At 55.6% G+C, this 24,039-nt stretch overlaps 1 protein-coding gene across 1 annotated transcript; it reads right to left on the minus strand.

The window, feature by feature from the left end:
• Window positions 1-2,399: 2,399 nt before the first annotated feature.
• Window positions 2,400-15,740, minus strand: BCAN (brevican). The gene is made up of 13 exons (XM_061185894.1): window positions 15,650-15,740; window positions 14,576-14,950; window positions 14,098-14,272; window positions 13,685-13,812; window positions 12,901-13,194; window positions 10,691-10,924; window positions 9,479-10,126; window positions 5,863-5,970; window positions 4,721-4,879; window positions 4,013-4,095; window positions 3,504-3,648; window positions 2,838-3,028; window positions 2,400-2,507 (listed from the first exon to the last, which is right to left on the minus strand). Exons 1-13 carry the CDS (start codon window positions 15,738-15,740, stop codon window positions 2,400-2,402), a joined length of 2,739 nt encoding a protein of 912 aa, XP_061041877.1.
• Between the last annotated feature and the right edge of the window lie 8,299 nt (window positions 15,741-24,039).

A 24,039-nucleotide genomic window follows, 5' to 3' on the forward strand; every position in this document is an offset into this window, starting at 1 on the left:
ATAAAGACCCAATGCAACCAAAAATAAATAATAAATAATTAAATTTAAAAAAAAAAAAGAACCCAAGGACAGACACTGCCCCCTCCTCAGCCTTCTCCTCTTCAGACCCCACCTTCAAAGGCCCACTTTGGTCTTAATCCACTTACAATTCCAGCTTAATGCTCTGACATCCCTAAAAGTGCAATGAGTGGGCAATTGCAGGGTAATACAGGATAAAGTGGGGTTCTGCTCTGGCCCCAGGATCATCTTCTTCCTTGCAGCTGCTTAAGAAACAGTCCCACTCCCTAGCCATGCTAGGCTGTGTCATGTGGAGTGTGGGCCGGGCAGAAGGTGGGACAGGAGAGCCTGGGGCAAAGAGAGGAATGTGGTGGTTGGTGATTGGTAGGGAGCTGGGTCTGGGAGGTCAGTGTTGGTGTCTCAGAGACCAGCTGGTTTGGGTTTACATACCTGGAGAAGGCCCAGGATGGGCCTGGGCAGGGATGGCCTGGGAGAGCCCCCAGCTCCCCCCAACAATCACCTTTCTCTGTCCTGTCTCACTTGTCTGGGTCTCTTCATATTGCCCTCTCTAAGCTTTTTGCTCCTCTGGATCTGTCTCCCTGTCCTTTAGTTTTATCAGGTTTTACTGACTTCTACAAAAAGGAGTAAGAACCGCCCATGTGCGTGAATGTGTTGTAACCGTGGGCACAAGCAGAAGTGTGTACACATGACAGTGTGCACACGGGTGTGCATGTGTGTGAACCAGTGTGGTTAAGTGTGAGGATCTGCAGCAGTAAGATTCACCCCCATCAAGAAGACAGACAGAACTTCCCTGGTGGCACAGTGGTTGAGAATCTGCCTGCCAATGCAGGGGACGCGGGTTCGAGCCCTGGTCTGGGAAGATCCCACATGCCGCGGAGCAACTGGGCCCGTGAGCCACAACTACTGAGCCTGCGCATCTGGAGCCTGTGCTCCGCAACAAGAGAGGCCGCGATAGTGACAGGCCCGCGCACCGCGATGAAGAGTAGCCCCCGCTTGCCGCAACTGGAGAAAGCCCTCGCACAGAAACGAAGACCCAACACAGCCAAAAATAAATAATAATTTTTAAAATGAATATCTAAGTTTAAAAAAAAAAAGCAGACAGCATGCTGACAAAACACTTTACCAGGAGGCACAAGAAGGCACAATTCAGTGGACTGCGATGAGGTACACACACACACACACACACACACACACACACGCAGCTGATCATTCTCCAGTATTCAGAGAGTGACCTCATCATCTCAATCTCCGCTGACTCATAGACCCCAGGGCCAGCTCAGCCTGGCCGGAAGTCCTACCTTCCTCCCGCCCCACAGCCCGCAACCCGCTTCCCTTCCCTGGGCTCCTCAGAAAGACAGACCCCAGCGCTCCCTGGCGGTATCCTGGGACTCCTCCCGTTCGGCTCCACTCACGCACGCGCACACGGCACTCTCAGGCTGACGCGCCTGCAGCCGCAGCGCCCTCTGCTGACCACAGCCTATGGGCCTCACAGGTCGTTCCCCAGATCCCTGCCCGCAGCCGGGCTGGGGGGGGTCTCTCCGCTGCCCTTGTTTCCTTGTTCCTGCATCTCTGCTTCTTCTGCTGAAAGTAAGCCTTCTTGAAGCCTAACCGTCTGCGTTCCCTTCACCCTCACACCCCCTGGGAGAATCCCCCTATGGAACCTCGGAATGGGGACACCAAAGCACCCACCTCTCTGCCTTCCTCTCTGGGCCCTCAGCCCCTCTTCCTCCCCAGACTGAACTTCTCCAGGTCTGCTTGACTGGACACTCTGGGCACTCCAGCTTCTTCCAAATATCCTTACGCTGTTCCCCAACCCCCGTGGGCTTATTCATTCCATAAATACTTACTGGGCAGCTATTCTGTGCCAGGCACTCTTATATCAGGCACTGACATCTTGAGGACTTCTCTGACCTTCAGAAGCTAATAAACACAGAAGGTCTATTTATCCTGTGAGGCCCGGCCCAACTCCACTTTTCTCTCTCACACACACAGAGGCATCAAACTTGTTTGGGCTCAAATGCAGCTTTATTTCCTGTTGGTTTTACAGGTACTCCATCCTGCGAACCCATTCTCTTGGAAAACCGAGAATGAGTGGGCACAGTGCCCCCCAGGGGAATGGAGAGGACAGGATGGCTGGCAAGGAGAGGGCAGTTGAGGCACTTAGGGACCTACTCAAGGCCCTGAGGGAAAAACCTGATGCCCAGGATAGGGGTGAGAGAGCCTAAGGCAGGGCTGGAGCTACCCAGGTATTTCACAGAAGCCCCTCAGGCACTATCACCTGGACTTCAGCTCCACCCCTCTCGTTGTCACTCCCTGTGATGGGAAAAGCATGGGTTCGAGGGAGGGTTGGGGGCAGAGGGCAGTGTTGGCGGCCTTGACCCTTAGGGACCTGGAGCTGGATTGGGAGGGGGGGTCAACCGTGCCTTCCAGCTCCCCAGGAGCCTCCTCTGACGTCCTTCTGGGGCTTTTATTGGGCGCAGAGCTCGAGCCTGGGAAAGACACACACACTCACTCTCCACCCTTGGGCTCCTCCTCCTTCTCTGTCTTCTCAGAGCCTGCCCTCTGGTGTTCTTGCTCCTTGACCTCTGACCTCATCAAAACACTTTCCCTGGCTCAACCCTTAAAAGCCCAGAGTGTGGCTGCATATTCTCAGACAGCAGCACTGAAAGGGACCCCGGAGCATTCAGCCCACCTCCTCTTTGCCCCAGAGAGGGGTAGTGATAACTCCAAGATTACACAGCCAGTGATGGACAGAGCTAGGACTGGATCCCAGGGTTGTGTTGGCTAGTGCCCCCCACCTGCCTCCTCCTGGCACTCACAGGCCTGCGGGGCACACAGGAGATCTGGGGGGGCTCCCAGCGACCATTCTCCTGGCAGCGGATCAGTGGTAGGTTGCGCTGGGCCAGCCCCTCCCGGCACCGGTAACGAAGCACTGTGTCTACTTCATAGCGCAGCCGTGGACGGCCAAATACTCGAGCCAGGGGCAGCTCTGGTGGGGGGCCACAGGACACTGCAGGGGGGACACAGTCAGGAACTGGGAGCCGGGCTCTGGGGGTAACAGTTTCCAGAATTGGGATGAAGGAGGAGAGGAGTAGGCCATAACCTGACACACAAAAAGAGTAGGGGTTCCAGGGACTTCCCTGGTGGCGCAGTGGTTGGGACTCCGAGCTCCCAATGCAGGGGGCCCAGGTTCGATCCCTGGTCAGGGAACTAGATCCCTCATGCATGCTGCAACTAAGAGATCGCATGCCACAACTAAGGAGCCCACCGGCCGCAACTAAGACCCGGCGCGACCAAATAAATAAATAAATAAATAATAAAGAGTAGGGGTTCCAAATGGACCCGTCTAATTTGTTATCCCGCCCATGCCCACGGCCTGGGACACATTTCTGATTTCTCTGTGTAGCTTTGCACCCTCCTTCTGCATACACATCAGTTCCAGGATTCTCTAGCCCCCACCCCTCCTCCCCCTCGCCTGCCCTCACCCAGCCCCATCTTGCAGGTGTAGGACAGGTGGTAGTTGCAGGGCACATCACTCCATTGTCCCTGATCGTGCCACACCATAACCACGCAGTTCTCTCCGGACAGGAAGTAGCTGTCTGGCTGCCCAGGGTTCCAGTTCTCATAGAGCTGGGAGGGTGGGGGGAGGATGGAGGAGGTGGTGAGGAGCTCCAGCCCCAGGAACACTGGGAGGAATGGACCTGCAGGATCTGAGGAGAAGGAGGTGGGGAAGGGGCACCAGGAGAGGGAAGGCTAGAGGGATGGGGAGTAGGGGACCCAGAAGGAGAAAGAAGATGTCAGGGGCTTTGGGGGGAAGGATAATGGGAACCAGAAGAGAAGAGAAGGGGACACAAGGAATGGAGGAGGGCCAGGAAGAGGGAAAGGTAAGGGGCCAGTAAAAGGAGAGGGAGGGATGGGGGTTATTGGGGGTAGAGGGCAGAAATGCTTCGAAGAAGCGACCTAGACAGCGTGAGGGGCGGCCGGAACCTCTCACCAGCGGGACGCCATCTGACCACAGGAAATCGCCTTCGATGGTCCTGTCATTGAGCCCGATCCACTGGTACTCCCGGTATCGATCTGGGGAAGAACCGCAGGGGAGACGAAGGTGTGCAGTGAGCTTCGCTGCCAGCAGATGGCGGCCATTCCCTGTCATCGGGCTGTTTGTGGGTGCTCGCGGGGGGAAGTCCTTCCCGCAACACCAAATCCGCGCTTCCCGGTATCCTTATCCCGCCAACCTCTGCACAAGGGCGGGATGGAAGGCAGGGGCGTGGGGGGTGAGGGAAGAAGAAAAATATCACCAGGGCTAGAAAAGGGAAACTCTGGAAAAAGTAAAAACTTGCAGCAAGGTCAGAGTCGGGGAGAGTAGACGGAGGCAGGAGAGCCAGGGAGGTGGGGAGCGACTAAAGATAAGCCCCCAAGCAACCGCCAGGCTGATGCAGGTGTATTTCCTGCGCGAATCTCAGCCCTCCCCTGCCTGAAGCCCCACTACCCACGTGTGGAGTGGGAAGGAGAGAAGGAGGAAGGAAAAGTGAATGAATGAATGAATGAATGAGGTAAACCAAGTAATGAGGACCTGAATTAATGTATAAGGGAGTTAATTAACACACTCATTAATTGATTGATTGGTTGATTGATGAGTGAGTGAGTGTGTGAGTGAGAGAACAGGTGACGAGGGTCGACTCCCGCCCTGTCCCCAGCCCACTGTTCATGAAGTCCTGTTCCTCCGGCGTGCTGATGCTGGCCAGGTGCGCGCCGTACATCCGGCACTTGTTCTCCGCCTCCTCCCAGCTCCTTCGTGTAGAAAAGTGCTTGTAGCAGGCGCCCTGGAAGGCGTCCCAGCCGGGGCTGCAGAAGCGGAGGCCTAGGACACAGAAGGGCAGGCAGCTTAGACGGGAGGACCCCGAAACTCTGAGAGGCTGGGTCCCCAGACAGGGACTTGGCTCCTCCCACCACCTCAGACCGAGGGGGCGGGACTAAGGGTAGGAAGGCGGTGCCAAAGAGAGTAGAGAAGGAGTGGCTAGGAGCTGGAGGGGCCCTGATTGGAGGGGGGCCTTGATGCCTTCCTTCTCTTGAGCGACAGAGACCAGGGTGAGGCTGGAGTTCCGGCCTGGGTCTCTGCAATCCTCCATCCTAAAGAAGAGCTGAACCCTCCTCTCTTCCCAGGAGAACGGAAACTGACAAGTACTGACTGCCTGCCAAATTCCAGGAGCATAGACTCCCTGAGAGAGTCATTTTTGATTCCACTTAACAGATGAGTAATTTGAGGGGAGAGCTCAGAGAAGTTATGTGATTTGTCTACAGTGGGGATTCTTGGGCTTCCCTGGTGGCGCAGTGGTTGAGAATCTGCCTGCCAATGCAGGGGACACGGGTTCGAGCCCTGGTCTGGGAAGATGCCACATGCCGTGGAGCAACTAGGCCCGTGAGCCACAATTACTGAGCCTGCGCGTCTGGAGCCTGTGCTCCGCAACAAGAGAGGCCGCGATAATGAGAGGCCCGTGCACCGTTATGAAGAGTGGCCCCCACTTGCCACAACTAGAGAAAGCCCTCGCACAGAAACGAAGACCCAACACAGCCATAAATAAATAAATAATTTTAAAAAAATAAAAATAAAATAAAATGGGGATTCTTCTCCCGCGCTTCCACTGCAGGAGGCCCAGGTTCAATCCCTGGTCAGGGAACTAAGATCCCGCAACCTGCGCCGGTGCATTCAACAACAACAACAAATGGAGATTCATTAATGGCAAGGCCAAAACCAGTGTCCCATCCCACCCCCCTGGAACTAGCACGTTGTGGCAGGGTCTAGGCTTCAGCTCTCCCCCCACCGCAGCCCCTCAGCACACTCACCAACATCGCACAGGTCCCCCCCATAGCCAGGCAAACATAGGCAGCGGACCCCCTCCTCCTCCTCCAAGCACGTCCCACCATTATGGCAGGGGCTGGGGACACAGTAACCTGAGAGGGAGAGAGGAGTGAGGTGGGGGGCCAGGGGAGCACAGCTCTGCAGCACAGGGTTCAGGGGTCCCAGCCCTGACCCCCTTGTCCTGGGGGCTATCACAGCACCCTAAATGTTCTCCCTGGAGCCTGCCTCTGGTCACAGCCCAGACCTGAGTTCTGGGTTTTTCCCCTCCTCACTGCCCCCCACTTCAGCACTGGCTCAGCCCAGTGCTGGTCATCGTCATGCCCACCAGTGTGGGCCATGTCTAACAGGCGCCGAGAGGAGTGTCCAGGAAGGCCTTCAGGGTTTAACCCCACTAAGGGGAAAGAGACTGGGCTGTCAGTCATGCGTCCTGAACTCTTACCTAGCTCCTGGATCTGCCGGGTAACATTAAGCCAGTCACTTTACCTCTCTAGGCCTAGAGTTTAGTCCCCCACCCCTTGTCATTGTACCAGGTCCTAGCACAGTTCTGTGTAGTCTAGGTGGGCTGGGTGGAACTGAAGGAGAGGAGAGTCACCATAGCAACAGTGAGGTGTGGCCTGCCATTTACTGCTTCTGGGACCTGATACTGGGGTGGCCTAGGAGGGAGCTAACCATTCCTCCTGCTGTCCCCTGGGCAGAGCCAGGCCCAGAAGCTGTTAGTGAAGATCCAATGCACTTCCCTCACTCTATGCCCTACTCCCTCGCCCCCCCAACCCATCCCAGGAATGGAGCTGCAGCAGCTCCCACTGTCTTGTAGCACTGGCTCCACACACTCTCTCAACATCATCCAACCTCTTTGCCTCCCCTTCTTATCTCCCAGGACTCTCCCCACTTACCAGGCTCCCCTTTCCCCCTCCACTTGGGGCCTCCTGCAGGTTCCCCAGCCTAGAAACCCCTTCAGTCCATATTGTTCCTTCCTTCTGGCCCCCTCTCCTCCAGGCAGTCTTCTTGGACTAACACACTACTCTGAAGGCCTGCAATCTGTTGTCTAGATCCAGCTCCGTCTGGCTAGGCCATCTGCGTTCTCTTCTGGACTCTCTCTCACGATCTTGGGTGGCTGCCCTTAGACTGGGCCTAGGTGCTGAAGGGGCTGTCAGGTTCTACTCCTTTCTGATCCGGATGACCCAGAGATGATGGCCCCACAGACTGACAGAGCAGGTCAGGGTTCTCAGCCCAGCCCTGGGCAGGATCCCTCAGACCAAACCATCTACTCCTAGCAGCCAAGGCCCATGCCCACAGTGCTTTACTCTGGCCCAAGATCCCACTGCCTGGTGGGGATCAGAGCAGAGGTGGGGGGAGGAGAAGCTGGAGGTGATTCAAAGAATTTTGCTGGGATGACCTAGCTGTTTTGGGTAAAATGAATCAGCTGTTCCAACACCACTCCCCCTGTCATCACCCCTTCTGCCAATAGTTTCTTTCAAGCTGGTACTGCTACCTCCTAGGGCAAAGCAAGGAGGGGCAGTGTTTTCTTTAACCCTTTAAGGACCAGATCCTACAGAGCGTAGGAGTCCTGAACCCCCTTCCTTTCCTCACACTTTCCTGCTCCTCCCGTGATCCTCTCTGCTCCTCTCTGTCCAACCCCCTAACCCTGGAGGCCAAAGACTCTCAAACTTGGTCCCTGGGGCCGTACCCAAGCCACAGGTCCCTCCCCCTGGCTGTGGGTGGCAGAACCTGAACCAGGATGGTGGGGGGCGGGTGTTGGCGGTGAAGGAACTCCTCTTGAGACTTTCTGGTCTTCCACCTCCCCCCTTTTGGATCAACTACTATACACAATCAAAAGGTTCTTCCTTCCTTACTGCTGCAATAGCAAGCTGGAGGACCTCTCACTCATCCCCCGGTGGGGTAACTAAGACACCGCAGATACTTCCAATGGTGCTCCTCTCCCACCAAAGCGCCTCCTCACCCCGCAGCGCTGAACTCCAAGGCCAGCTGGGCCGGGAGCCAGTAGTTGAAATGAGTGAGCCTAGGTGTGATGCAGAGCCCCCCTAGCCCACCCTGGGCCATCTAGGAGAATGGTCCTGGGACTACGAGGGTCCCAGCCTTCTCCAGAGATCTCCATTTGGAAGCTCAACCTTCACTGAATAGATAGGGCTTCTTTCTCTCAGACCCCAGAACCTAACTGCCCATTCCTCCTCCCTCCACACTCTCCATCCTCCCCTCCTGATTTGTTTCTTCTCCAGCAATAGGAACTTTGAGATCCTTTGGGTTCAGGAAGGGTGAAATAGTGGGTGAGGGTGGTCATTAGTGCAGGAGTTAGTGGAGGAGGGGGAGGCCATGGGCAGTGGGATGAAAGCGAGATATCATTCCCCTGCTGATATGTGGGGGAGGGGAACAGGGCCTTGGGGCACCTGGACGCCAGGGAATGGCCTCCATGCTAAGAGGGACTTTCTCTGTCAGTCCTCTGTATGTGTGGCTCTAGATGGGAGCCATCAAGATGGATCAGAAATGAATACAAAGGGACACGTGTACACACACACACACACACACACACACACACACGTGCACACACTCTGGGCTGCAGAGGTTTCTCTCCATCAGGAGTGAGGGACTACTACTCCCAGCACTCCCGCAGACTGACAGACAAAGACTTCTCTGGGGTAAAGTGTACAGTCAGATTTGGGATCTCAGCAGTCAGGAGGGCGGAGACAGGCCTGAGGAGAGGACAAGGGAACAGCAGGGGCTGTTAGACTGCTAGGACAGGAAAGGGTGCAGGCTGAAGATGGAAAAGGAAGAGGCACAAAGACACACAAAGACCCAGGGGGAGAAAGAGAGAGACAGAGAAACACAGAGAGAGAGATGGCACCAAAAAACCATCAAAGAGCTACCCAGGACACAACTCCATGGAATGAAAGGGGCAAACAGCTGGGGGTGGAGACAGAGGGTGCCAGAATTTTGGTTATAAAGCGGTTTAATAGAGATTTATTTCCAAGGCTTGTTTCCATGAAACAGTCGAAAAAAGTACTTCACAGAAGTAGTTGCTTAAGGCTCTGTGGGGATAAGGGCTCTCCTGGACCCCAAAGGTTGAGGGGTGGGCATGGGATCCCAGGCTTCCCTGATACCAATGGGAGGCAGCTGAAGGGAGGTGGCACACAGGAGGGGGAGGGAGCAGTGGAGGATGGGCCTGGGCCTTGAAGAGCGCAAAAGGCAATGAGGGCACCCACTGAACAAGGCACGAGGGTCCTCTGTGGGGCCAGTGAGATGTGAGTCACAGGTAGAGAGCCGAGGGTAGGAAAAAGTTCCAGGTGTTTGGTGGTAGGGCTGGGGGTCACAGTGTGGATTTCAGAAACAGGGATAGGGTCACAGGGTGGGAGTCATGGAGTTGGGGGTTACAGGGTGAGGACTCAGAGAGCTGGAATGGAAGTCACAAGGTGGGGTATCCAAGATTGGAAGCCCACAGGTAGAGGTGGGTAGGAGAATGAAGGCAAAGGACAAGAGAATCTGGGGCAATGGTGGGTTAAAGGACTATAGGTCAGGTGATCCACAGCTGCAGCGGGAGAAAGAGGAGGAGGATAAAGAGGGAGGTTGAGCCTTGGGCAAAGTTACCTGATGAGGGGGCCACGGCCACTCCACCATGGCTGGCACTGTCAGTGGGCAGCACCGGCTGGGCATGCACTGAAGTCCCTGCTGGGACAGTTCTTCCAGAATTCTCTTCAGAAGGGGTCTCCAGATCCCTGGTACCCTCAGGGACCCGTGTGGCTGGAAGCAGGGAAGGGGCATCCTCGGAGCTCCCTGTCTCCTCACTCTCTCCTCGAGGGACCCCAGATAGCTCAGGACCCCCAGTCTCCTCCCCTCTCTCTCTTGCCCCAACCAGAGTGGAAGGTGATGGGGATGCCAGGTTCCCCTCCCTGGGAGTGGGCAGGGTCTCAGTGGGTGGTCCAAGGACCGTTGGAGGCCTGGGAGCCTCTGGCTCTCCATAGGGAGGTAGTGATGCATCAGGCTGCAGGACTGCCCTCACTGGTGGGGATGCCTGGGAGAGTGACTCCTCTGGAGCCAGCTCAGTGGGGAGAGGGGCCTCTGGGTCCAAGCTGCTGAGCTCACTGGGCCAGGCCCACAGGGCCTCGTCCTCCACCTCCTCCTCTTCGTCTTCCTCTTCTTTCTCTTCTTCATCCTGGTATTTCTCTTCTTCCTCCAACACCTTGCTTTCCTCTTCTGAGGACCCCAGGGGAGGTACAATGGATTGGGTTTCAAATTCTAGGCAAAGCACAGATGATTCAGCACCAGGGACAGCACCCACCAGAGGACAGGAAGAAGGAAGGGGAAGGGGAGAAAGGCGGGGCTGGGGAGGGTGAGCCCTCAGGGAGAGGGAAGAGCCTGCCCTGGGGAGGAATTGCCTTTGCTCCACACCAGAAGAGTTTCAACTGGAGCTGCAATAGTGAGGCAACACTTGAGAAGGCTCTATGAGCTGTCATTAGCCCAGGAAAACCTGGTGGTTGCACCTCCCTCTCCCAGTCTGTTAAAATTCTCTGTTTATTTTGGGTAGGTGAGGGGGCGGAGAGACCAAAGAAAGGAAATCCTTCTTTCCCAGAGGGCAGCTCCTTAGTCCAAGCATCTCCAGACCCAGCTATTTGGGAGTGGGATTTGCTGGAAAGGCAAATGTTAGGAGAGGAACAGGAGAGGCGCCTTGCACAACTGTGCTGCTGAGAGAGGACAGGGCAGAATCATGGCAGCGACAACCCCGGCCTCAACCTGGGCTTGCCCCTTCTGCCCCAACTTCTCCCAGGTGCGGACATCCCCAGGATAAGAGATTTGAGTTACCTAGGAGGGTCCTAGGGGCCTCTGCTGGGTCTTCTGGAGTGGAGCTTCCACCTGCTCCATCCTCCATAATGGGAATGGAGTAGATGGCTCCCCGGGACTCGCTCTCCACAGCTTCCTGAGGCAGCTGCAGTTCCTCCAGGGTCTCTGTCACTGTGACAATGGCTTCCAGTGCATCAGAGGCCAGGTCAGAGGCTGGGTTGGAGGCCTCAGGGATGGCAGAGGGCTGGGCAGAGTCTGTGGCAGGAGGAAAGTGCCAAGGGGAGATTAAAGCGGTGGCTCTGCCCTCACAGGCCTGCATGTGAGGGTTCTGGGTTAGACTCAGAGACCATGGAATTCTCTTAATTCTCTCTCATCTTCCCTATGGAGCACCCATGGGGCCCAGGGAGCACCCCGGGGCTTCACCACTCATTCCTCAAGCATTAATCAAGTGCCCGCTATGTGTCATGCTGAGCATTCTCCTGGGCACTGAGGATACAGTGCAGAGCAAAACAGCAAGCTTCCTGCCCTCAAGGGAATTTATATTCTAGATACAGACAAACAAATAAACATATAATGTTACCATATAAAGAACAATTAAGTTTAGTAAGGAGATGGGAAGTACTACTTTAGATAGAATGGTAAAGGAAGGCTCAGGAGAGAGGTCATCCCTTGAGTAAGGAGATGGAGGCAGAAGGATGGACAGAATGGCCTCAGCACCTTGGGACCCTGGGTTTAGGGTAAGGTGTGAGGGATCCCAGTCATCCTAAGACTCTAGAAATGGAAGGGGACAGGCTGCCATCACCACAGGAGAGCTGAAGGGTAGAGTACAGGAAGGACATTCAACCATCACCACCTGATGATCTCGGTGTTGGGGCAAAAGGGCAAGTGGCCACCCCATCCTTCCAGGATCTGCTCTCTTCAAATAACCAGAGTTTTAGAATGAATTACCTTGTCCCGGGGGAAGGGAACCAAGAACAGAAAACCAGTGAAGCAAAGGTGGAATTGGGCTAAGAAAAGCCCTAAGGGCCATCTGTGTTCAGCCAGACAAGACAGGACAGCACATCCTGCCTTTGTCACCTGCTTCAGTGAGCCTTGCTCATACAAGACAAGCAAACCTGTGCCCTTGCCTGCCTCTGCCCTCCACCTGCTCCCAACCATAGTCATCCTCTTCCTTCCCCTCTTCTACCGATTCAGTTCCTCCTTCAATTTCTTTCCAGAACAGTGCTTGGGACATAATTATAGTCAGTGCTAGAAGTGTTAGCTACTATTATTATAATTATTATCATCATCACCATTATCTGTGTTCAAGTAAGTCTTTCCAGATGGACCTGTCTTCCTGTGGACTTCCCTTCCCCATCCCTCCCAGCCTCAGGCCAAAGCCATCTGGAGATCTGTCCCAGGGGAAGTAATGCTTTTCTCTCAGTCTTTCCTTGTGCTGGGGGTGAAGCATTTCGTCTTTGGTCAGACTGGGGGCTCCCGTGGCAGAAACTGTGTCTTCCTCCTTCAGACTAAGGGCTCCTAGAAGGCTGTGTCTTCTCTTTCCAATTCTGCCTCCAGCCCTTGTACCAGTACTGCAGGCTCACAGTTGGGGCAGGGACTCCAATACTCCATGGCAATGCCTCCCTGATTGTCAGTCATCCTTGGCCTGGGCCCTGTGCCTCTGGGGGTCGCAGGCACTGCCTCCCCTCCAGCTCCCAGTACAAGATGTGAGCAGGAAGCCATCTCTACACCCAGCTGTCTTTAAGGACCTGCTCCCTGTGGGGGAAATTATGTCTGTCCCTCAATATTTGGTGGTAAAAATCTGTTACCTTCAAGCTGAAGGTTCTGGAAACCCCTCTGAAGCGTATTTGGTTAACTGGAGCAGATCATTCATTGGATTCAGAGAATGTCAGTCATCTCTGGTCTGCTCATGAGCTGACCAGAGATGGAGACATATTTAGCAGCCCAATAAGGGAGAGGCAGCTTTGCAACAGGAAGAGACAAGGCAGGGACTACTGGTGTGGAGGCAGGTGAGGAGATGCAGCGAGGTAAGCCCTCCTTGAGGCCACACAGACCAAGTCAGAGGGCACAACCAGAATTAGAACCCTAAGTGACAAGCTGAGCACCACCCAAAGCTCCTTGAGGCAAATGGCAAAGACCCAAGAGAAACTGGTCGGGGCTGGGGTAAGAGCGTAGGCCTCGACTCTGTCTCCCTGAGGTTGGTCTCAGCCTCTGCAGGGAGGTGGGCTCACCTCGGAAGCAGTAGACATTGAAGCGGCTGTGCTTGTTGGGGAAGCCGGTCTGGTTGGGGAAGAGGAAGAGAGTCTTGACACCAGGGAGGCCCCCACCACAGCGCTGGCTGGGTGTGACGATGGGGTAGCGCACACTGCCATCAGCCAGCCAGCCTGGGCTGCAGCGGTCCAGGCCACCATCCCAGGCTGCATACAGCTGGCCCGTGGTTGCAATCTTAGCACCCCGCTCCTGGCAGTACGCCCGTGCCTCCTCCAATGTCAGCTTGTCTGGAGGGGCCCCCAGGAACAGCTCTCCTGGGGAGGAAGAAGAGGCTGGGTTACCAGGAAGGGAGCTCCTTCCACCCTGGGCTCCCACAGAGACTCTGGGCAAGCTTCTCTGGGCCTCAGTCTCCTCATCTGCGACATGCAGTCCATCACACTACTTTATAGGATCGAAGTCTTGATAGAACCTTAGGATGGATAATATTGCTCGAGGGAACCTGGCCCAACTTCCTAATTCTGCCAAGAAGGAAACTGAGGCTCAGAGATACTAAAACGTAGAGAGATGCACAGCAGGTAACAGCAGAGTCAAACTCAGTCTCCTACCACCTGTCTGAGGCTTTGGCCATGAACTTGTCTCTATGACAGTGTTTGGAGGGAGGGACACTGACTGTTTCCTTACCGCTGGCTGCCCACTTAAATACAGGATGATAAAGGATGATAAGGTCCAGCAGAGGCCCAGGAGGACCTATGGGCAGCACTGGAGAGGGGGCTCTTCCCCTGGGAACTCCCTACCCCCAATCACCATTTAGTTCTTCAGCATAACAGTAGACATCATAGAGGTCATCCGGGTCCACCACTCCATAGTTCCGGACCCCAGGGAAGCCATCCATGTCTCCATAACAGGCCTCTCGTGGAGTCTGGATGGGATACCTGGGGAAGGGGTACAAATGCCTTCACCAGGGAGCCATCCCATGGTGACCCTCCTGAATCACATTGCTTTTCAGTGCAGCCAATTGTCCTCCTAGCTCTGCAGAAATGCACACCCCCCACCAGGGCGGGGTCCTAACCCACCCTCCAAAGACCAGCTTCAACCGCCAGAGGCAGGGAGCCCTATATGGCCAGCCTGAGGCAGCAGCAGGCAGCCCCTGGCAGAACCAGAGGCCACAGCCCTCCTCAGAAACAGCTAGAAGCTCCTGGGCCCCAGCCCCAGCCCACCTCACGGTCTGGTCGGACAACCAGCCAGCATCACACTGTTCATAGCCCCCAAGATAGGCGGCATAGAGCTGCTCCGGAGTGGCGATTCGGGCTCCGATGCGGGCACAGGCCTCCTGGGCCCCAGCGAAGGAGAAAGCATAGCGGGCAGAGCCCTCCCGGTAGAGAAAGACGACCCCTGAGGGGCAGAGAGGATCCTGAGGCAGGATCACCCAGCACACTGACTTCCCCTTCCCCTCCTTGTCAATCCCCTGTATACAAAGAGTAAAGTCCAAATTGTGCCCACTCTACAGCATGAGGGGCTTCAGTTAGACTGTGGGTAGAACTTCCTCCAGCTGAAGAGAGAAAGGAGGTAACAGAGGCCTGTAGCTACCCACTCCTTTTCCAACTCAGTCTGTGCCTTCTAGGTGTTTGCTTCCGCTTCAGACTGCGGGCTCCCCTCCCTCTCTCCGGGAACCTCTCTCCATCTCTGCCCTCTCACCTTTGACCTTGACCTCCACGGCATCGCTGCTGTCGTCGATGCCGTGCTGGACCTCGCAGCGGTAGATGCCCGAGTCGTTGGGCCGCAGCTCGCTCAGCACCAGGGAGACATCGGTGAGTGACTCCGGGTAGGCAGGCAGTGCCACGCGGAACCGGTAGGCCTCGCTCACCTTGACGCGTAGCCCCCGCGCCACTAGCACCTCGGCCTCCCGGCCGCCGGACAGGAAGGTCCACTTGACCCGGGGGGAGCCCTGCGCGGCCCGGCGGCTTGGCGGCGACCGCAGGTAGTGAACGTGGCACGGGATGGTGAGGGCGCCGCCCAGCACGCCCTGCAGCGGCGCGTCACCCGCTATGCGCACGCGGAAAGCCCGGTCCTCTGTGGGCGGGCGGGGCCGGCTGGAACTTCGTGCTGTGTATCTGCCACGACCCGCCCCAGGGTTTCCGAGCCCCGCCCCAGGATCCCGACGCCCCGCCCTAGGATTCTCGGGCCTCGCCCGGGGGGTTTCGTAACCCCGCCCCCAGGAACCTGGGCTCGGGCCCGCTGAGTCCTGCAAACCCACCTCTAGGTCCCCCAGGCCCACCCCTCACGGTCTATAGACCGGTCCACAAAGTCTCCCAGTCAAATTCGCCCCCAGAGTCTCCCAGTACCACCCCAGGATTCCTGGCCCCCACCCCAGGGTCTTCTAACCTCACCCCCTGGGTCCTGCAGCCTTGTCCTCAAAGTTTCCCAGTCTGTTCCCTTCAGTCACCTTTACGATTTCTCCCAATTCCACCTCCCAGCCCCATTCATCGTGCCCCAAGGGTCTCCCATCCTCCACCCTGGAGACTGGCAGCCATGCACCTAGTGTCCCTCCCCAGCCCTACTCCCAAGATTCCGCCACCCTACCAGCGGCCCACAAATCATCCCTTATTTTCAAGTGTCCCTGCCCTGATCCTCCCCCACAGTGCTCCCAATTCTGTCTCCTCCCTGGGTCCCTCAAGGCTGACAGAGGTTGGTTAGGGCTAAACAAGAGGCTCCTTCCTACCACAGGGGAGATGCAGGAGACAGACAGTGACCCTGAGTGGGGTTGCTTACCTGAGCTGTCTCCTTCCAGAGCATCAGATAAGGCCGCAGGGACCCAGGCCAGAGCCAGGGTTGCCAGCAGGGGCAGAGATGGTAGGGCCATGCTGCAGGATGAGGGAGGGAATGGAGGAGGAAAGATGGGGTTAGACCTCAGGATGGACTTCTGACTCCCTACCACGTCCACATGGATCACACATATCCTGACTCCAGAAGCCCACTGCCCCCACCTCACTATTAATTAACACTGTTTCTGTCTCGCCCCAAGGGATTCTTATTTATTTATTTATGTTTGGCTGCATTGGGTCTTCGTTGCTGTGCGTGGGCTTTCTCTAGTTGTGGCGAGTGGGGGCTACTCTTCGTTGCGGTGCGCGGGCTTCTCATTGCGGTGGCTTCTCTTGTTGTGGAGCACAGCCTCTAGAGCGCAGGCTCAGTAGTTGTGGCGCACAGGCTTAGTTGCTCCGCAGCATGTGGGATCTTCCCGGACCAGGGCTCGAACCCGTGTCCCCTGCACTGGCAGGAGGATTCTTAGCCACTGCGCCACCAGGGAAGTCTCCCCACCAAGGGATTCTTATTCAGAACCGAGACCTGGGTCCTCGTCAACTCACTGTGTGACTTAAAGCAAGTTCCTTACCCTCTTTAAGCCTTTGTTTTCTTACTTGTAAAGGAGCACCATTACTACCACCTCACAGGTTGTCATGAGGCTATGCGCTTTGAGAGTGCTTTTTATCCTAAAACAAAACAAAACAAAAACAAAAAACAAACAAACAAAACAAAAAAACCTGTACAAATGTATAGCACCCTGTACACAGTAAGAGCTCAATAAATGCTTACAGCATATAGCATGAATTGTGGGTGCTATTATCCTTGAGTCTCCTCTGCCCCTCCCAGTACCAGACTTCTTTGAACCTTCCTCCTCCCAACCTTTCCTTCCTGTCCCTTCCTCCCTGAGTACCATACCCACCTAGCCTCCTCTGGGAAGGCTTTCTAGACTAAACCCAGGCAATGAACAACATCTCTCCAGCCCAACCCCTCATTGACCTCCCCCCACTGCACCATTACTTATAAGGAAACTCTTCTCTTTACCCCCCAGCACCCTCCACCCCCTCATCCTTGGCTGCCTTCTCCCTCCTTCCTCCCAGCCTTTCCTTTCTGCCTGGCACGGGCTTTCCCACAGGATCTCCTGGCTCAGAAACCAGCTGGGACAAAGCCCCTGTCTCTGCCAGCCTGGCCTCCATCCAGCCTCTCCCTCCCTCCACCCCAGCCCCAGGCTGGGGGGTGGGCTAAGGGGTGTGTGTGAGAATAAATGAAAGGGACCATTTCCCTCCTGCCCTTGGCTATCAGAAGCTCTGAGAGCTTGAACTATTCTTCTGAAGATCTCAAAGCTCTTACACTCTCATAATGGAGGGATGGGGGTGGGACATTGAGAAATGGGCCCAGAGAGGGATTGAACCTGAGTCCCCAGTGAAACCAAGTCAGGCACCAGGCCAGTATGCCCTCAGGAAGGAAGGCTGCAGAGCCAACGTCATCTTTAATGGTTGGCTTAGACTCAAAAGAGCATGGAGAGCCAAGGCTGCCATGGAATAGGCCAATGGTACAGCAAGAGAGATGAAGGTTAGACTGCAGGCGAGGCTTCCTAGACATCAGGCTTATTCCTACTGTCTACTCATTCCCACTTCAGGCCCATTGTTCCACTTCCATCTTCCCTGACCACTCAGGCTCTGCCTTTGTACATGTCCGCCCTTTTCTGAGCCTGAGCTGATGGGAAATTTCCCTCTTCTCCCAGATCCTCCAAAGGATCCCAGATCCTCCTAAGGATGCCTCCCCACCACGGTAACATCCATTTCCCCCATTGTGGCTGGGCATCATTCCCTCAAGGTCAGAGGTGGGGGAGGAATGGCAGAAGCCAGATGCCCAGGGCCTCTCTTCGACCTTTGAGAGGGAGGGGGTTCTTGATGGGGCCCAATCAGAGGGTGTGAGACCAACTCTGGGCATGGGAGCACTTGAGAGGACTGCTTTCTGGGGTTGGAGTGGGGACCATTTGGCATGAACAGCCAGTGCCTGCCGAGTGCTTGGGAGACTGTTTGCCATGCATTTGAGCTGTGCCAGGTCCTAAGCCAGACCCCTTTCTGGCGCCTTCCCTCCCCTTGCCCTGGGCTGGATCTGGAGCTACTCACAGCTCTCTGATGGGCGGCCCAGAAACCCATATAGTTGTAGCCACTCTGGGACCAACACCCTAGACCCCGCTTTTCACCTCTGTTATGCAAGTGGGGGAATGAAGGGAGAAAGTCTGAGTCTGATGAAGACCTGGATGCCCTGAATCATAGAGGGTATCCCACCCTCACCTGCAAGATTTGGAGTCACTGACCGGAGGGGCCAAGAGAGTGGGCCTGATTGTGTGGTTCTCACAGTCAGGGAGTTCTGCACACCTCCCAACCCCACACCAATCACACCAAGCTTGGGTCTCAGCCCCTTCCTGGTATAGCTAGGAGTCCTGAGAAAACTTAGGCATCCCCTCCTCTGGTACCAGACTCAGACTCAAGGATCCAAGCCTTGGTCTCCATAGCACACACCCACCCACCTCCACTCCATCTTCTCATCCTCCAGAGCAGGACACACCACTTCATCTCTATCCTCAAGAGCTCAGCAGTCTTCCTGTCCCTTTCCCTGATGCCACACCACCCCTCTGCTACAGCCTCTGGATTTCTCCCCTTGTCTTGAGTTTCCCCAGCTGTTCAGGAAACTTCCCTCTTGTTACATTATCATTCCTGTCTGACCATGGATGTCTATCCCCTAACAGGCTTCAAAAACCCAGTGCACAGAGAATCAAGACCAAGCTGTGTGTGTGTGTGTGTGTGTGTGTGCGCGCGCGCACGCATGCATGTGCGTGCACTTATGCACACATGCCCAATGCCCACCATCTCTATGCTGAATGCCCACCAGCTGGCAGTTCAAGGTCGGCCCCATGGGAACTGAGCTCCAGCACTCAGCAGGGTGAGCAGGGATGCACAAGAGGCCAGAGCTTCAGTCACAGCAGGAGGGAAGCTTTCAGCTATCCCCTTAGTGGCTGTGTGAGGGGCAACAGGAACCTACACAATATCAGTGAGGCCTTAGCAGGGGCTGCAGGAGTAATTGCAGTAACCATATAAATACTCCTATTTATTGGAAGCACAACTAACAATATGATTAGCAACATCGCCAGCTGAGCTACTGTAACTCCTAGTATAAAATCTGAAATGTGGATGATGCTGTTATCAACAGCAAAGTTAGTCATGACAACACAGGCACTGGTAATACTGGGAGGGGATCTATGGGTTAGGTCATTGTCCCGTGATCTCACTGGTATTATCTGGAATAGAAGTAATGCAGATATGAATGGTGCTAACAAAACTGATAGCAAATCTTGGTCCTGTTAGAACCAAGTGGGCAGAGCTATTCTGATAGGAAGGGGATATGGAAGTACCTGGGGGGAGGGGGGTTCCCGGCCCAACAGCAGGGCTAGGAAGGAAAGCAGGAGTGGTAACTGGAATTCCAGCTGACAGTTCCTGACCATCTACCTGAGCCAGGCCTCTTACCAAATGCTTCCCATGTACAACCTCAACTTTGAGAAAAATACTGATTAGGCATTACATCGATGAGGAATCCGAGGTTCAGGGAGGTGAACTAACTTGCCCAAGGTCACACAGCAAGTAAGTGGCAGAGTTTGGATTCCAGCTCCAGTCGTCGCCGGGACCACCCACAACAGCGGCTCCTGTTTGCTGTCCTGCGGGCTCCGGGAAGGTACCCCTAGGGTGGCCGGCCGCGGCTCCTCCCGCGGTGCTGCCTGCACGGTGGGTACAGAGTCGAGGGCTGACTCGAACCGCCGCCGCCCTGCCCAGGACAAGGTCGGAAATCTCGGGCGGTGGTGCTGGGTCTGGAGCCCGCAGCAGGGAAGACGCAAGGACCCAGAGGGGCGTTCCCATTAGCCCGCGGACTCAAGGGGGCTGCGGGTCAGGCTGCAAACAGCAATGGGGGTGCCAGCGGCAGAGCTGGAGATGGCAGGACGGCAGCAGGGGCCGTAGGCGCTCCGGGCTGGCCGACAGCGGACCTCGCCGAGGTGTCAGGGGTCGGCGGGTTGGGTGCGCCGGAGCCACGCGAGGCAAGGCCTGAGGGGTCGGGGGGTGCGGACCACAGGGCAGCCGGGGGTCGCTCCCTTCTCTCTCCCTCCCAGGTCTGGGCGGCTGGGATGCGGTCGCACTCACTTACCGGCGGGAGGCGGAGGACCGGGGTGGGGGTGCGGCACCGCGAAGTTTGCTGCCTCCTCCGGAGGTCTCCTCCGCGTCCACGGCTCGGTCCCGCAGCTGCAGCCGAGACTGCGGCGGGGACTGCGCGGGCGCGAGCAGAGGCTGGGCCCGCAGGACGCTCGAAAGAGGGCGCCGGGCGACCGGGCGCCGCACAAAACCCGCTTTCTTTCGCCCCCGCCCCGCCCCGCCCTTCCTCGAGGCTGCCCCCTCCCTCGGGCTGGGAACGCGAGGGGCTCGGGAAGATCACGGGACCCGCTGCCTTCTCTGCGTCGGTTCCCGGCGGCGGCAGCCGCGAGAGCAAGGACGAGAGAAGTAGGACAGCGTCCTGGGGATGAGAAGCTGAAGACTTGGAGGAGGGAGGGAGGGAGGGCTCGCCGAGCTAGAGGATGATGTTGCAGCCGGAGGGATGGAAGTTAGACAGTCGGAAGGACTTCCCGTTGGTCAAGGGGAGAGGAGGAGGGACTCAGACAGTAGGGAAAAGGATGAAGGGAGAATGGGTGGGAGGCTTTGCTCCTGGAGAGACATCACACGCACGTATAAATGGGGGAGGGAGTCTCTTTTTTGGAGGCAGGATGAGGTGCAAATGACCTTAGCCACCTCCCTGGAGGAAGCTCTGATTGCGTTTTGTCTTCTGTGGTGCTCCCACTCCCTGCACAGAGGAGGAGCTGACTTTGCAGCTGGAGGGATGGAGGTTAGGCAGCAGATTCATGGGTTAAGCAAAGCAAGGAACTCTCTAGACACGGAGGGGGGAATGTGGCACTGTGAACGGTCATTACTGGTCATGCAAACCAATGTGCAAAATGCAGGCGTTGCTGGGAGCCCAGAGGGCCCACTGGCCAGAGCTGTCACTGATGAATGCACAGCCTGGTGCCAGGGGGTGGGCCTTGAGTGCTGCCCAGCCGCTGGGGACTCCTCAGAGCCCAGAATACCAATGACACCCCCCTCCACAGTTCCAGGGCCTCTGCTTGCCTCTTCTTTCCCAGGCTCTCTTTCCCTCTCCCTCCTCCCTCCTGGGATTCCAGGCAAAGGCCATGGCACAGACTGTGGGCAGGACAGCCAGACTACTGGATTCTCTCCCCTGGATACCAGTGATGGCATCAAGGATAGCTTGTCAGGGGCTTTGATCTACACAATCTCCAACAGCACCTCCAAAATATCCCAAGTAAAGTGGGGTGCCTGCAATGCAAATGCAGCCTCAAGGCAGGTCCATGTCCATCCATCTAGACTCACCCAAGTCCGTCTTGTATGGAAATTCTGGACTGCCCTCTAGTGGATGCCCCAACTGCCCCACTCACCACTGCCTAGGCTTCCACTGCCTGGGCTTCCACTCACAGTGCTGTGAACTTGGTTCCGAAGGACTCGAGAAGCTCACACACACACAAAAAAAACAAACCAGCCCTCCCCCCCCAAACAAAAACCCTCCTCCCCAAATCCTTGAGGACCTAAAGGTAGAATTCTGGCCCCTCCGCACAGACCCATCTATTGGAGAGATGGGACAAGAAGACCTGGGGGACAGTAAGGTCCCTCAGTAAGAGACATGCCCCAGGCAGGGATGCAAGACTGAAGGGGACAGAACAAGATGTCTGAGGAGTCTGGGGAGAAAGAGACCTCAGTTTATTCATTTCATTAAACAAATACTAACTGAATGTCTGCTATGGATCAGGCACTATTTTAGGCCTTGGGAATGCTGTCCCACGTTCCTTAGTGGGGGTGAGGGATCTGAGAATGCCTCTGGGGACAGATCTAGGCAACGCCTGGGCAGACCTAGGACCTCCCTTTGCTTTCCTCAGACCTTGCATCCCCGAGCTGAGAGACAGTCTCAGCATCGGCGCCTGCATCCAGCCTAACCCCCACTTAGGCTTGTCTCTACATGGGCTCGATGGGGCTTGAGCCCAGCCAGGCAGAGCCATGCAACTGAGTGGCTGAAATTCAATCCCAGCGGTAGCTCACACGTACACAATTCTTGCCTCGGGGAAACCTGGCTGTGACCAGAAAAGACAGAGAAAGTGACTTTCCTTGCCACCTACCCGTGTGACTAGAAATGTGGGCACACATTTTGGTGCCCTGGAGGAATCCATCCTCCAGCAGCACCTGCGTCTGGACAAGGGCTGGTACCAGACAGTCTGTTCCAAGAGGCAGACCCCTGGTGGGAAACCAGACCTGGTGAGAGAACAGTGAACTGCTGCTGTGAAGATCTTGATGAGAACAGGACTCTGGAGTCATGCGCACTGAGGTCAAACTCCTGTTCTGCCATTTGCAGTGGCAAAACCTTGGGAAGGTCTTTGTTTCTCTGGAACGGTTTCTTCTGTACAACAGGCTGAAGAGTATCTGCTGCACTGGGTAACATGTACTGCACTTGGGCTGGGTAAGGGAGGCACGTGGCCCGTGGCTTAGGCTCAGCCAAATCTAATTATTTTTTATTTCTTTTTTTTTTAATTGAAGTAAAGTTGATTTACAATATTGTGTTAGTTTCAGGTGTACAGCAACAAAATCTAATTCTTTTCCTTTAGTAGTCATACACACACACCCTAATCTGCACCAGATCTCTTGGCCAGGAGGTCAGTGGGCCACTCCCCTGTGAATGGGATAGAGTGCTCATTATTTGAGAGAGGAGTCCTTTCCCAAGGATTTCCCAGGGGAGGAAATGAGCACCTCCCCAAGACTTTCCAGTATTTCCAGCTGTGAAAATTCATACTGAAGTCTAACCTGCACTTGATCTGCCAATTTCTGATCAGGGACTTTCTTTACTTGCATCTTGACCCATGGCCATGTGACAATCTCCCTCACTCCCCATTTCTATCCTCTTTCTGAGAAGAGATGAGATCTAAGACCTTCCCCTCTAGGATTCAGAAAGGGATCCTCAGGGACTGGCTGAAAGCAAACAGGATCAATGGAAGCAGGAAGAATGAAAGTCAGATTTTAAGTAGAACTTCCTGCCCCAGTAACAGGAGGAGAATGTCTCAGGTAACCTTAGGTATCTTCTGGACGAGGAAACTGAGACCCAAGTGGTGAAGTGACCGTCTAGGGTCACATGGCATGTAACTGACATGACCAAAAACCAGGTCTCCCTACTCCCAGGCCCGGGTTCTTGCCAGGGCCCACAGCTGTCTCTCTCAGGGGAGAGAAAATGGGGGAGGTGGAGAGAAGAGAGAAGGAAGGAGGTGGGTCCAGCTCTCCTCCCCCTTCCATGTGCAACCCAGCTGGCTGTCTCCCAGCCTCCTGGGCCCTGGAGAATTTTCCAGTCTCTCCAGATGAGAACAATCTCCTACCCACTGCCCACCCCCAATATCCTCCATCCAAGACAAAGCTGAGGTCATGACCCAAGTTCAGGAGGCAGAATCAACCCTCCAATTTCTAGCATCCCAACCCACCCCCCCTCTGGACTCCCAATCACTGTGGCCACTGGGAGAGCCTGTCTTTCCAGCTTCTTGAACACCTGCCTCCACTTTCCCAGACTTGGGGGTGGGGGCCCAAGCAGCTTGATTGCTCTCTGAGGCCATGCACATCACACAGGCACCTGGATCCTATGCCATGGGGACGTGAGAGTGGGGCTGAAGAGGGGGGATGGACATGGCGCTGAAGGCTGGCACAGCTGTGTTTGGAGAATAGGGGCTTTGATAGCTTCTGAAAGGGGCCAGGAAGCTTGGGACCCCAGCCCAGGGGAGGGAGGGCCCAGGAATGGCTGGGTGTAGCTCTGAGGGCTCCTGCAGCTGACCATGGGCTGGGGGTGGGAGGGGAGTAGGGTGGTGGAGGGACAGTGGGGGGACCTACAGACTGACCAACATTGTGGGAGAGCCCCTGCTGCATGAGCAGGAGCCAACTGTCACCCCTGACCTGACAGACCCTCGCTTTGAGGGCTGCAAGCTCATGTGTTCAGAGAAGACCACCAGCCTGTTCCACAAAGAACAGCTGAAGGAACTGGAAGGCTCAACCCTGAGTACATCCAAATCTACTTCTTGAGAAAAAGTCTGTCCCATCTGCAGACTCCCTGCAGCCCTTCTCCCGCCCCCTGATGGGGAAAGACCGCTCACTTTTCTGTGATGCTGGGGCAGGTGCTCTCTGAGTCTCAGTTTCTTCACCTGTAAAATGGTAATAACACTTTATTTTATGGTTTTGATGTTG

This window comes from Eubalaena glacialis, chromosome 3, assembly GCF_028564815.1.
Source record: "Eubalaena glacialis isolate mEubGla1 chromosome 3, mEubGla1.1.hap2.+ XY, whole genome shotgun sequence".
NCBI classification, from domain to species: Eukaryota; Metazoa; Chordata; class Mammalia; order Artiodactyla; family Balaenidae; genus Eubalaena; species Eubalaena glacialis.